This window comes from Muntiacus reevesi, chromosome 5 (assembly GCF_963930625.1).
Source record: "Muntiacus reevesi chromosome 5, mMunRee1.1, whole genome shotgun sequence".
Taxonomy (NCBI): Eukaryota; Metazoa; Chordata; class Mammalia; order Artiodactyla; family Cervidae; genus Muntiacus; species Muntiacus reevesi.
The window spans coordinates 66,665,211-66,679,357 of NC_089253.1; the positions used below are offsets into that span (position 1 = coordinate 66,665,211).

Consider the following 14,147-nt stretch of genomic DNA (forward strand, 5'->3'; position numbering starts at 1 on the left):
CAGTCATTTCTCCAAAGATTTGTATGCAGACTTTAAAAAATCCTATTACTTATAATAGCAAAATTTGGAAATCCAGAAAATAGGAGACATAATAAAATAAGATCCTCAATGGAGGATCACCCTGGTGTCTCCCCATCAAATAGCCTCCTCCTCTGACGTTACTCTTCAGGCCAATAAAACAGGACTGTCACAAGGGAAGCATCATGAACGTAAGAAATGAGAGGAAGCACAGAGGTGGAGAACCACTGTCTGTGCAGGTGAAACATTACAAGCAACTTTAGGAAATGCACAGGCCATGCAGTCACGTTCCAAGTGATGGGACAATGGGAGTGATGTTGATTTTATTCGTTCTGAAATGTGGTACAGGGCAAAGTACAGTCCTGTCTAACAGATGGTGTTCTCATAAGGGACAGAGCAAAACTGAGATTAAAATGAGATTGGGAGAAAGGCAGTGGAAAGCAGCTGAAGAATTTTAAAGAGAGGAGCATGATATCTGGTCGCTTGGTGGGATGGAATCATGGTGGTTGTGGGGTGGTGGTGTCATGAGAAAGGAGAGTACTGTAGTTGTCCAGATAAGATATTGGAATGGTTTCTCTTGGACAGTAAATAAGAGCAGACATAGATGAGCTTAACACCTAGTTTAGAAAATGAAATCAATAAACATGGATATATGATGTATGAACAGGATGTAAACGTCTCAAAAATTCTCAAGCTCAATTAACTGGGGGGCTGGAGATATCATTTATTGATATTGAGAATGCATGAGGAACAGAAATTCAGTTTTGGAGATGGTAACTTTAGAAATAATGAGACATCTACTGGAAATGTCAATTATTTTTCAAATGCCTGCTGGATACACACATTTGGAAGTCTGGGTAGGATGTGCATTTAGGAGTCAATAGTGTCTGGAGGGTATTGGATGCTTTGTGAGTCTATGAGTTTCCTGGAGCAAGACTGTAGAAAAAACTTTTAAAAGAGAGAGAAAAGGTCCCAGGTCTAAACCCTGAGGTCTTTCAAAAGGCAGAGTTGAGCTTCTGAGGGAGTGGGCAAAGACCCTGAGAAAAGGGGACCCAGAGCAGAACAATCAGAAAAGTGATGAAACATTTCAAGAGATGGTAAGAAATCCACAGTGCAGAATGCCATCAAGCAGAGGAGACCAGGATTGTAGTGTTCTGTGGATATTTAAAATGGAAGTTTTTGGAGTCCTCAACAAGGCAAGTAAGCAGAAGCCAGACCTAATGAAGAAATGGGGACAGCACCATAGATGCCTTAGGAAGAGGAGAGAGGCAGCAATCGCTGGAAGGGACTTTAGATAAAAGCAGGATTTTTATCATTGGTTTGGGTTTGTTTGTGGTTAGCAATGCGTATTGATAGACGTGTCTGACTGATCCTGGGCAGAACCCAAATGGGCAGTGGCTCTAACGTCAGCATCACCAGCACCACTAGAGGAGGGCTTGGTAAAACGGGACTGCTGAGCCCCGCTTCACAGCTTCTGCTTCAGCACATGGGGGTGGGCTGGAGAGTGGGCATGAATAGGAAGGTCTCAGGGGAGGCTGCTGATCCAAGTCCTAGGACCACACTTGGTAAAAGACTGCAGGAGACAGATGCTAAAATATAATAGGAAGAGAGCACCAGTAATCACTCTGAAAAAGTAGGGAAAGTTGGGGTACATAGGACTTTTGAAGATTTTATTTTTAATAGCATAAGGGAAGCTCTATAAAAACAGGAACGGAATTGGAGAAAAATGTGAAAAAATGAAAATAATATTATACGCCAAAGATTTTTAAAATGTTTTAACATCCATTAATTCACTAAACCCATAATAACAGTGTTATTGGTCAGAAAAATGCAATTAATGTATATATTTCATAGGAAGAGAGTGACAGAAATTTTTTATGATAGATTTTTCCTTTTTTTTTGGTGTCTAAGAAAATCTCATATATAAGGCTATCAGCTGAGTGGGATAAAGAAGGCAGGTTAACATCTAGATAGTTTGGGAAAATATAAAATATTTAACAAGGAGAATGGGAGAAGGAGCTTATTATAGAAACACAGTAGGATTGGTGTCATTACTGAGTGTCCAACAGAAAATGGGAACTGAGACTTTTTCCAGCCCACTTAGCTGCAATGTGCAGCCTGGGCAAAGGCCTAATCTGATTGGGCTTTTATCAGATGGGTAAAATAGAGGACAAAGGAAATGAAAGAAATAAATTTTTTTAAATTGGTTGTATATTTGGGCTGTAGATTCTAAGGAATCTAACACAAGGAAATAAAGATTGATAGAGTTGACTGATGTGTTAGAAAAACAATTAAGGCCACTTTGAAAATCCATCTAATTTGTCAAGTTCTGAAAGTATCTCTGATAGAGAAAAATTATTTTTTCTATTAAATTTCTTTGATGCATTTTATTATTATTATTATTTTTTTTGGTCAAAGGCTTAAATCTGGCTTTCCATTTAAATGGGCCTTAACATTTCATGAGGCTGAAAACTGCTATTTTATGACACAAGCAGAAATTTGAGCATGGGACCTTGTGTGATGCTTGTGAGTGTATTTCACTCCCGCCGGTCTGCACACCATCCATGCCGCACCATGAGAAATTGATTCGCTGATTTGCCAGTCAAACTGCTGGTGCTCTAATCTCCTCTACCTTGACATAATTAGGTTTAATAAACAATTTTACAATAAATAACGGTCCTGTGAACTTGGGCTAGTCCCAACGAGTAAACTTTTGCATGGTAAAATAGGTCACTGGCACCCTACCTATACATAAGATACAAAGTTTCACATTTGAAGGGTATATAAGCATGCTAGGTATAAGAACCTCATTAAGGGTGAGAGCCGCTTGTGACCTAACCTTTGGGGGATGGAGAAAGTACCAGCCTCATAATGAAACTGTCCATGAAAGCCCATAAACATTTATAGAATTATTTTTCATCCTTCATGGATAGAGGTGTCCGTATAATTAGATGATTCTTGTTGTTTGTAACCAGGCAAAAATCTGAGACTTTTTCATATACTAGGGGAAAAGGCTTGAAGGATGTTTGTATTCAAAGTCAAAACAAAAAGAAAATTAATGAGATCTACTCCCTCGAGGAACCCGCTTTACCTGTGAAGGTGTTGGTATCGACAAGCTCAGAGCTGGCAGAGGGCATGCGGGTTGGACCAGGGGCATCCTCACTGTAGGCTCTCAGGATATACTTCTCTATTACACCTCTAGCCACAACAGGTTCATCCCAGGTCACCTCGATGCTATAGCCATTTATGCTGCGGACTCCTGAGGGAGTCGGCACACTTTGTGGAGCTGTGAAAGGATAAAAGAGAAAATAGGCAGAATGGCAGTTCTGAGAAGACTATTGCTCCTATTCTTCACTTTTAATGGCTGCAGTAAATCAGACTCAACCATTAGCATAAATACAATTTATTAGAGTTGTAACTTTTCAGCATTGATTTAATATGACTGCACATCTTGAGCCATTCAGTTTAAGCGATATTTCAAAACCATCAAAACTCCATCGACATCACGTTCTTTCAAGCCTAGACCAGGTTTTCCAAAAACATTTAATGTATCCAACATGTTTTAAACATCACTCATAAAGAAGGAGGTGGATGGTAGGCCGATAACAAGTTCAAACAATATAATGATGTACCCCTTTGAAGCAAGATAATTAGACTGTTATTATACATAGTGGTTTGACACTTTTATATCGTCAATGTATTAGCCAAAAAATATCACAAATGTGATCATATTGTACTTGAAGGTCTGATCCCATTTGCCAAATTCAATTGTTTTTCCAATTAATTTTTAAAGAAGCAAAGTTCTACCAGGTGGGATATACAGGATACATTCCTAACTGCACTTAGGGGAAGGGGCAGGTAGAGAAGCCAATGCCCTTGAGATTCTACAAAACCATTTTCAGAGCCATTTTCTTCGGAGTATCACAAAGTAACACAAAATGAAAAGTTTAAAGAAACTACAAAACCTCACTTATTAGCTGAATCCCCTACTGTTAAAAATCCATAATCTTTAACTATTTATTAGATATTTCTATGGTTCTGATCAGTAACAAGTTTATCACAGTTGACTGCATGGAGGATACCAAGAAAAAGCCTGAGGAACTCCATGGCAGGATGATGGATGACAGAGGAGCTCGGACTGCTGCTGGACTCCTGAGCACTCTCAATGGAAGATCACCCTGTTGTCTCCCCATCAAATAGCCTCCTCCTCTGACGTTACTCTTCAGGCCAATAAAACAGGACTGTCACAAGGGAAGCATCATGAACGTAAGAAATGAGAGGAAGCACAGAGGTGGAGAACCACTGTCTGTGCAGGTGAAACATTACAAGCAACTTTAGGAAACGCACAGGCCATGCAGTCACGTTCCAAGTGATGGGACAATGGGAGTGATGCTGATTTTATTCGTTCTGAAATGTGGTACAGGGCAAAGTACAGTCCTGTCTAACAGATGGTGTTCTCATAAGGGACAGAGCAAAACTGACTCAAAAATAATTAAATAGCGCAATTATTCTCCAACCCTTGGGAGCATGTAGCTGCTCGGTGCTGTGGTCAGATTGTAAATATGAATTTATGGCATAAGACTTTGTGGTCAGATCACTGCTATAAATTCAGAGCTCTATTTGCATACTTTCTTGGTGGTACTCAAAATGGGGGTTATTAAGCTATGTAAGGCATGCACTTTCTGGACACCTATTTAGGTTGCTGAATTAGACTGAAAGCAGGCTTTATATTTATTAATAGAGAAATGTGAAACAGGGGCAGAGAACATGCCAGTCACAAATGAACATTTTACATTAGAGCTTTTTCTAAGATCTAAAATTGAAAAGGATTTAAGGGATCATTCAGTTCATTGTCTTGCCTATAAATAGATGATGATTTAACTCATCCTGGAAAAGTGTCAAGTTGTCCTCTTCTGGAAACTCTATAGGCAGCAAACTTCAAAAATTCTTATTAGTATCCCATCTCAGTATTTAATTATCTTTTAGATTAAAAAGATTCCTCAAAGGACGTCTGCACTAGTAACCTGTTATTGATAATAAATATGAGTGGGTACTTGGTAAGACAAACAAACACGTCTTTAGACAAATCATGACTTGCTAACAACTCTTCAAGAGTGTCAGTCATATGGAAATGTATTTGTCTTTCTGACAAATATTTTCTCTAAAATGGTAGAAGGCTGCTGACTCACAAAACTTCTCGTAATGAATGCCTCTTTGTGATGGTATTATGTGAAAAGATGTTGCTGTCACTGTCAGAAGTACAAAGCGCTAATAAATCAGTTCTCTGAAATTAGATCTAATAGTCTGTTTCCTAGTTGCTTCTCCATTCAACTCAAAGAAATTAGACCACTCAGTGATTTCTATCCTGGGAGAGGCATTCTGAGACCCTAACAGTAAGCACCATGGCAAATATCTGCCATTATGTGATAAAAGACACATGTGTGCAAGTTCAGTCATATTCAACTGTTTTGGAGACCCCACAGACTGTAGCCCACCAGGCTTCTCCATCCATGGAATTTTCCAGGCAAGAATACTGAAATGAGTTGCCATTTTCCTCCTCCAGTGGATCTTCCTGATACAGGGATCGAACCTGCACCTCCTGTGTCTCCTGTATCGCAGGCAGATTCTTTTCCAACTGAGCCACTGTGGAAGCCCAATAAAAGACACATTTGCTTCCAACCACAGTGTGGGTTTCAAACAAGCTCTCCACCAAAGAGGCCAGAAGCTGCCTATCCTCACCTAAAGGTAACCCTGACTTTAGCTTTTTGGGGACTAAGCAACTTGTAAAGATTTCCAGTTCTTTGATGAATTACAGTCGATATGGGCCTTTATCAAGACAACTTGAACTTACTTTCTTCTGCATCTGAAGAGGAAAGACTCAGCCTGAACAAATCTTTATGAAATATTTGAAGAATCAAAAGTCCTGGTCCACTAAGCATTTTCACCAACAACAGATGCCTCTGCAAACCAAGGTGTGCTCTGTCACAAGATTACAAACATGCTACTTGCTGCACGGGTGAGAGGTTTTTTTTTTCTTTACATGCACACATGTGTGCATTCGTGTGCGATACACTTCTTAAGATAAACACTCTTTACCTGCTCCTGTTGTGCGTCCCTGGCTCCAGTCGCTATGTACCGAACCTCCTTCATGTGAGGCTGTTACTCGATACAGGTATTCTTTAATGGAAATAAGAAGGAGGAAAGTTAACACAGGACTCATGGAGACTAGTGGTGGGCTGGCAGGGAGGGAAGAGGCGATGAGGAAGAGCCACGGAACACTGAATTTATTTATTTATTTATTTTTTTTAATTTTTATTTTTCAGTGGGTTTTGTCATACATTGATATGAATCAGCCATAGAGTTACACGAATTCCCCATCCCGGTCTCCCATCCCACCTCCCTCTCCACCCGATTCCTCTGGATCTTCCCAGCCCAACAGGCCCGAGCACTTGACTCATGCCTCCCACCTGGGCTGGTGGTCTGTTTCACCACAGATAATACACATGCTGTTCTTTCGGAACATCCCACCCTCCCCTTCTCCCACAGAGTTCAAAAGTCTGTTCTGTACTTCTGCGTCTCTTCTTCTGCCCTGTATATAGGGCCATCGTTACCATCTTTCTAAATTCCGTATATATGAACATTACAGTATACTAACACATATATATGGAACACTGAATTTAGAGCATCTCCGCATTACCTGTGAACGGCTGGAGACGGCTCTCATAAGCAGTCCGCTCTTCTCCCCGGTACACCAGGATGGAGTCATTTCCCCTGCACTTAGCAGCACTGTCAGTTGACAAGCATCCGTCCAGATTGACTCTGACAGCACCACTGGACACGGATGCCAAGTTAATGACGGCACCCCGTGCAAACTTCACATCCTTCATGCAACCACCAAAACCTAGCAAACAGTAAGGGATGAGGATCACACGAAGGGCTTGAGTCCTCAGTTAGCCATCATTTTTCTCCCCTGTAGTACTACATTTTTATGACATTGGGGAGGTGGTTTAGACACAATTTTCAAACTTTCAAGTCTTCTTTGGGAGATCCTGTATGCTCCCCCTGCCTGCTTTTTACCAGGCTAAGCTTTTGCCAGAAGTATTTATATTTATGTTATTTTGCAATATATATACAAGCCGATCATTGTAATTCAACTGAATTAGATAACTGAAAAGTATGTATTATATCTTTTTAGGAGCAGTTTTTTTGCATTCTGTTTATTCTTATGAAATAATATGTAGTCCAGTGGTGCTACATAATATATAGGCAGCTACACATTATGGTGAGAGCATTTTCACATGTTTCTCAATCCTGGAAAATGAAGTGACATGTATGTATAAGTCCATGTCTAAGTGCCAAAAACTAATATGTAGATGAACATGATTATTCAAGAAGTTCACTAAGGAAAAAAATACACTCTTGGGTCCCTAGCGGCTCAGGGGTAAAGAATCTGCCTGCAATGCAGGAAACATGGGTAGATGTAGGTTTGGTCCCAGGGTTGGAAAGATCCCCTGGAGGAGAAAATGGCAACCCACTCCAGAACTGTTGCCTGGGAAATCACATGGACAGAGGAGCCTGGCGGGCTACAGTCTATAACCTCACAAAGAGTTGGACATGAAAGCATGCAAGCACGAGGTTCTAATGCAGGACAGTAGGAGATGGTTGGATAAGATCACCGACTCAATGGACATGAATCTGACCCAACTCCTGAAGATAGGGAAGGACAAGGAAGCCTGATGGTCTGCAATCCATGGGGTTGCAAAGAGTTAGACATGACTTACCAACTGAACAACAACAAGGAGAAAGAATACAGTTTCAAAATACACTAAAATCATGAGTTATTGCAATGAACTCCATACCAACCATTGCATAGTCATAGAATGAAGCCCCAGTTAAATCAGGACACTTGGGAGCTGTCACTGTGCTCCCCCATTTTCACTGGGTTCCATAATATCAACTGTGCAAAATGATTAGCAGTTTCAGGTTCATGGTCTCAGGACAGGAAGCAAATTCAACTTTGGCAATAGCGACACAAGAAGCATCCTACAAAGTGTACTCTACTCAATTGACTTTAGAATAGCCACGCTGCATTCAGTTCTGGGAGGTTTAATAGAGAAGGTGGAGGAGATGGGTTTGAAGTGTGCGCTGACTGCCCTTTTCTTACAGAACCATGGGGCATCTCGTCACCCAGGGAGCAGCAGGAGCTTTGAATGACTCGCTATTTTGTATAAACAGAGATCAATTCTGTGAGGTTTGACAGTACTCTGCTCACAAAACTGCACACAATTGTCAAAGAAGGGACAAACGAACTGAGTCTGAGATTGCTGGAACACATAGTTTCTTTCGTGAACAAAATACTGCCAAGTCTGAACGGCCCCAAACAGATAATTAGTTCTTTTCAGGATTAAAGCCCACCAGCAAGAAATGGAAATAAAACACAATGCAATGCTGGACAGTAAAGTAAGTTAATTCTAACAATGACCATATTGTTCTCTTCAGCATTTATATGGTGTGTTATTCTGTCTTCTAACACATTAAGTTGCAGCCTATTTCCTTTTAAATGCCTTTGCTATTATTCACATTCCTTTAGACCTGACTGATCAATACGGCTAGTCTATCTTCAACTCACAGTAGATACTCAGTAGGTTGGGTAAATTGAGTTGAAAGCAATGAAGCTCCATATAAAAGCATCTCCTTGAAAATTCAGAAGCTAAGAATTCTAATTTCTTTACAAGTAGTAATTTTCTGGTGGCACAGAGCTGGGTCAGCTAACTTCTCTGGTCCTCCAGTTTCCCTGCCAATAAAAGGATGAACAATTCAAAGACAGCTTTGGCAAACATTAATGTACCCTTATAAGGAATGCCCCTTTATTGTTCAAGGGGTACAGAATTTCAGTTTCACAGATTGAAAAGACTGTTAGAGATAGATGGTGTTGATGGTTGCTCAAAAACATGAATGTACTCAATGCCTGAACTGGACGCTTAAAAGTGATTAAGATGGTAAATGGTATCTTAGGTGTTACTGTTCAGTTGCTAAGTTGTGTCTGATTCTCTATGACCCCATGGACTGTAGCCCACCAGGCTCCTCTACCCATGGAATTTTCCAGGGAAGAATACGGGGTTGCCATTTCCTTCTGCAGGAGATCTTCCCGACCCAGGGATCAAACCCACATCTTCTATATTAGTAGGTAGATTCTTTGAGTCACCTGGCAAGCCTCAATTGTACGTTAGGTATCTGCTGTTGTTCAGTCGCTCAGTTGTGTCCAACTCTTTGTGATCCCATGGACTGCAGCATGCCAGGCTTCCCTGTCCATCACCATCCCCTGGAGTTTGCTCAAACTCATGTCCACTGAGTTGGTGATGCTGTCCAACCATCTCATCCTCTGTCGTCCCCTTCTCCTCCTGCCTTCAATCTTTCCCAGCATCAGGGTCTTCTCTAATGAGTCAGTTCTTCATATCAGGTGGCCAAAGTATTGGAATTTCAGCTTTAGCATCAGTCCCTTCAATAATATTCAGGATTGATTTCCTTTAGGATTGACTGGTTTGATCTCCTTGCTGTGCAAGGGACTCTCAAGAGTCTTCTCCAACACCACAGTTCAAAAGCATCAATTCTTCGGCATTCAGCCTTCTTTATGGTCCAACTCTCACATCCATACATGACTACTGCAAAACCCATAGCTTTAACTATACAGACCTTTGTCAGCAAAGTATTGTTAGGTATATTCAACTACAATTAAAAAGGTTAAAAAAATCTAAGGAAGTATCTTAAACATTAATACACAGGACACAATTTTAAATTTTGAAAAGGCCACAGTCATAGGCTTCCTTCACTCTGGAGATAAAAAGGTGCAGAGTTACAGAGTGATGCTTCTATGCAGCAATTCTGCTTAGGAAGTGGGACTCTGCCCCCAGGCCTTGGGGGTACAGCTACCTGGGCTATAGTGCAGGGTCCTTGCTGTGCTATCCTCAGGGTAGCAGAGGGTTTTGTCAAAGTTTGTACCATTCTTCCAACTCTGCACCATCAGAAACCCTCCACTGAAAATGCCCCCTAGTGATCTCTGAAATATGAATGGGATGCGAGGGTAAAAAGAGGGGAGAGGGGCTGTCTGTGGGAAGACTAGTGATGCCTCCTCATCTTTTTCCCTGCCTTTGTGACAACTGGAAGTGACTCCCCACACCTATCCTCCTCCCAGGTATCTGAATACAGGAAGGTGGTCTAGAACCCTGGGTTGACAAATCTGAGAGAAACAGTAGCCCCCTGGGGGAAGAGTCCAGCCCTGGGGCACTTGGGCCTGCAGGATGGTGGGCTGTCAGCCCCACTCTTAACCTCGCTGCTCAGAGCTACCGACAGACCATAACCTGGGAGACCACATGCCATGGCCTGCTCAATCCCAACCCAAGCGCCCATGGTCTAAGGTGGAATATCTTCAGCACATTATGTTGCCCAGAACACAGAGGAAAATTAATATGCCTTTGATTTAAAGAAAGATTGTGACAATAATAGATATTAAAAAAATAGCTCTAGTAGGACCACAAAAATAGAGTCTTTGGAAAAGGTGGTAATGGAGAAGCACGTCACTGTTGTTTAGTCGCTAAGTCGTGTCTGACTCTCTGCGACCCCATGTCTGTAGCCCACCAGGCTCTTCTGTCCATGGCATTTACCAGGCAAGAATATCGGAGTGGGTTGCCATTCCCTTCTCCAGGGGATCTTCCTGATCCAGGGATCAAATTTGGGTCTCCCACATTGCAGGTGGATTCTTTACCACCGAACCAGCAGGAAAGCCCAGTAAAGCAGCATAGAACAATTTTTATGATAGTGGACTGAAAAAAATACAGTAAGTGAACATGATTAGTTTTAGTTGCAATTTACTACATGCATGCAGCACCTTTATATTGTGAATGTTCTCCTGATCACTGTGTAAAACATGTTGCTACTTATATAAATCAGTACTATTCAAAACATCTGAGTCAGAATCTTAAGAGACAAAGCCATTTAAATATCATTTCAAACCTGCATTTTAAAAAACCTTTTCTGGGCAATTCCAGTGGATCTTGAATAATAATAATAGCTAATTTTATTGAGTTCTTACAAAGTTTTAGCTACTATACTTCAATATTTTATCAGTGGCTTGAGAACCACTGATATGGATGATACTGCAATGATAAAAATTTAGTGTTATCCATAAATAAAATATCTTCTAGTATCACAGTCTTAGTCATAGAGTTAGTCCCCTTGGGTCTATGTTGATGCTTTAAACTTTCATCATTATCATCTTATAATTCCAATTTTAGCCAGCTTTCTAGGACATTCATAATAATGGGTTTTGGTGTACTTTGACAGTAAAATGCTCAGTATACAGAGGATTTTTCCTAGATGTAGATAGAATCAAGTAATTTTGTTCTTATAAAGAGTTTTCAAGCTCTTTCTAACCTCAGAAACCTGAAAACCCAAAGAAGCCCTTATATGAATGTAATATTTTTAGCTGCTGTTACATCTTAAGTGCCTTGAAAATGTCATTACTGTCTTACACCCCAGATATTCATTAACTCCCTACTAGTACCCTTCTAAAAGTCTCCTTAGAGCTTGCCATATATTTTCTATTCAAAGACATTTAAATCTTTATGTACTTACCAAATAGGCAAAGACTGCTTCATGGAAATTTTAACCATTCAGGGTGCACAGGTTTTGAAATATGTTGAGAACATTTTCTACACAGAAGCATACAAGCTGAAAGTTTCTGTGCTTTTCCCACTTGATGGAGAAAGGAACTTTGACCAGTGCCCATGAAAGAGAACACTTGACTATAATAAGGAAAGTGGGCTTTAATAAGAGGCAGCCCAAGACGGGTCTGCTTGCCATCTGCTAGTGGCCACTGACCTTGAGCAAATTACTTTCCTCCCTACTCTCAGTTTCTCAATCTTTAAAATGGGGATACAAGTAATAATGCCTGTCTCATGGGCTTGCTCTGAAGAACTGACCCAGCTATTCTCACACAAGTCTCTCAGAACCACACCTGTCGCACAATATGAACTCACATACAATTAGTCTTTTTTAATCAATGATTTCCCCAATTATGTTCAAACTCCTTATATGAGTTAAAGGTTTCCTTTAGCTATATGTCATATATTTGTACTTTTTCCTTTCATTGATGGTTATGAATATTAAATGACATACATATTTTTCACAAGTATGTCAGAAATTAAAGCAACCTCACATTTTCATGTGCTTTGCTGCATGAGAGCTCCATGGAAATGCATGGAAACAAACAGAATTGATGTCAGAAAAAAAAACCCAGGGTATTTAAAGCCATTTTTCCTGACTGTTCACACTAACCTATTTTTTAATCTGTAAATACAGATAATGATCAGCATTTAGAAGAACCAGAACCACATGTGTATCCCAGAAAAACATACAAGGAAACATACTATATATGTGTGTGTGTGTGTATACATACATACACATATACATGTGCACACAAATATACATGTCTATAAATTACTTCTGACAAAGATGGTTGACTAAATATACTGATTTATTATTTACTGTATAAATAGGTATGATTTAACATATAAATAGATATAACAGCATACTCTTAAGGGCAACATACAAAACTATTTGAAGAAGTATTTTGTGAATTTTTTTTTTTTTTAGAGCCTACAATTCTTCCAGAAAATAGATGAATAGATGTTTCTTTCAGATCAGTTCTACTGCTCTGTCTTGAAACACAGAACCACCAAGACCTGGGAGTACTAGGGCTGTACTTCCAGATGAAGTTTACCTTGTTCCAGCTTCAGGTGTTTATAGGAGTCATGCAGCTCCTGTGGGATTCCTCCCACATAAACGGGGGAATTCACCATCAGTGCCTGGGCTCTGGACTCTGACACGTGCTCCATCAGTTCATTCATGCTTGCTGATATGACGGAATCATTTTTTTTAATGATCACTTTATTCCACTTTCCATCACAGTAGGACAGCCCCGGCCAAAGATCCACTTGTGTAAAAGTAAGACTAGTATTTAACCGGAAGCTCAATATTCCATTCTTCAGTTCCATCTGTATTTCATATTAAAAAGAAAATAGGTATATAAAAAGACTGCAGAATAGCAGTTTGGGAGAGAACAGAAGGTCAACTTCTTGAAGAAAAGCAAGAAATTTCCCTGAAAGTACTCTATAAAAATGTCCCACTTTATTCTAAGCAGAACTGGAGTAACATATAATGAAGCACTTTGCAAGCTTATAATTGACATGAAGGATGTTGTAATGAGTCAGACACATTTATACCCAGTAATGATGATATGATGTAATGCAATATTATATAGGCAAAACCTTTTTTTCTTTTTGAGGCAACATAGGTAAAAGATTAAACCCTAGCATAAGTGACTGAATGACTGAAGCGAACAGAACGGTTTAAACTCTGACTCTATTTTTATTTGAATCTTTAGAAAATGAGAAAATACTACTTCATATATCAATTTAATTTAGGGGGAAAATATGACAAGACAATAAGAAAATGAAATGTCAAGGCTGATTAAGCTTATTTTAACTGGTTAGTGAACTCAATTTCAAATTTGTAAGATGTATTTTGATTTGATGTTTCAGTGTTTCTATTCTAAATCTCTGACTAACATAATTGCTTCTATGTCTGTACCTTTAGATTAAGGTTCCATTTTCTAATATGAACATATTTCATCCACATTTCATGGTAAAGGAAATGCCTCCGTATGTTTTTCTTCAAAATGTTACTTGATAATTATCTTACCTACTATGTTCTTATTTTGTTAGAAGTTAAACTGGTGGCCAGAGGATACTTGAACATTTGAGAACATGATAATGAAACAAATTAATGTGAAATCTGTTAGTTGCTCAGTCATGTCTGACTCTTTGAGATCCCATGGACTGTAGCCCACCAGGCTGCTCTATCCATGGAATCTTCCAGGAAAGAATACTGGAGCAGGTTGCCATTTCCTCCTCCAGAGAATATTCTCAACCAGGGATTGAACCCACATCTCCTGCACTGTAGGCAGACTCTTTACCATCTGAGCCACCAGGGATGGCCATTAAGTAATGCATTTTAAAAAATTATTTCTTTCCTATGTAAAAATCATCTTTATGAAGTAAATCAGGTAGTCA

General features: G+C 39.8%; 1 protein-coding gene across 1 annotated transcript in view; it reads right to left on the minus strand.

Annotated features, from left to right (window-relative positions):
* USH2A (usherin) overlaps positions 1-14,147 on the minus strand; it is a 905,205-nt gene that overhangs the window by 525,359 nt on the left and 365,699 nt on the right. The window contains exons 26-29 of the mRNA XM_065936753.1: positions 12,797-13,070; positions 6,716-6,919; positions 6,115-6,195; positions 3,110-3,304 (exon numbers count right to left, since the gene is read on the minus strand). Coding sequence (XP_065792825.1) covers positions 3,110-3,304; positions 6,115-6,195; positions 6,716-6,919; positions 12,797-13,070 — 754 coding nt within the window. The remainder of the gene's footprint in view (positions 1-3,109; positions 3,305-6,114; positions 6,196-6,715; positions 6,920-12,796; positions 13,071-14,147) is intronic.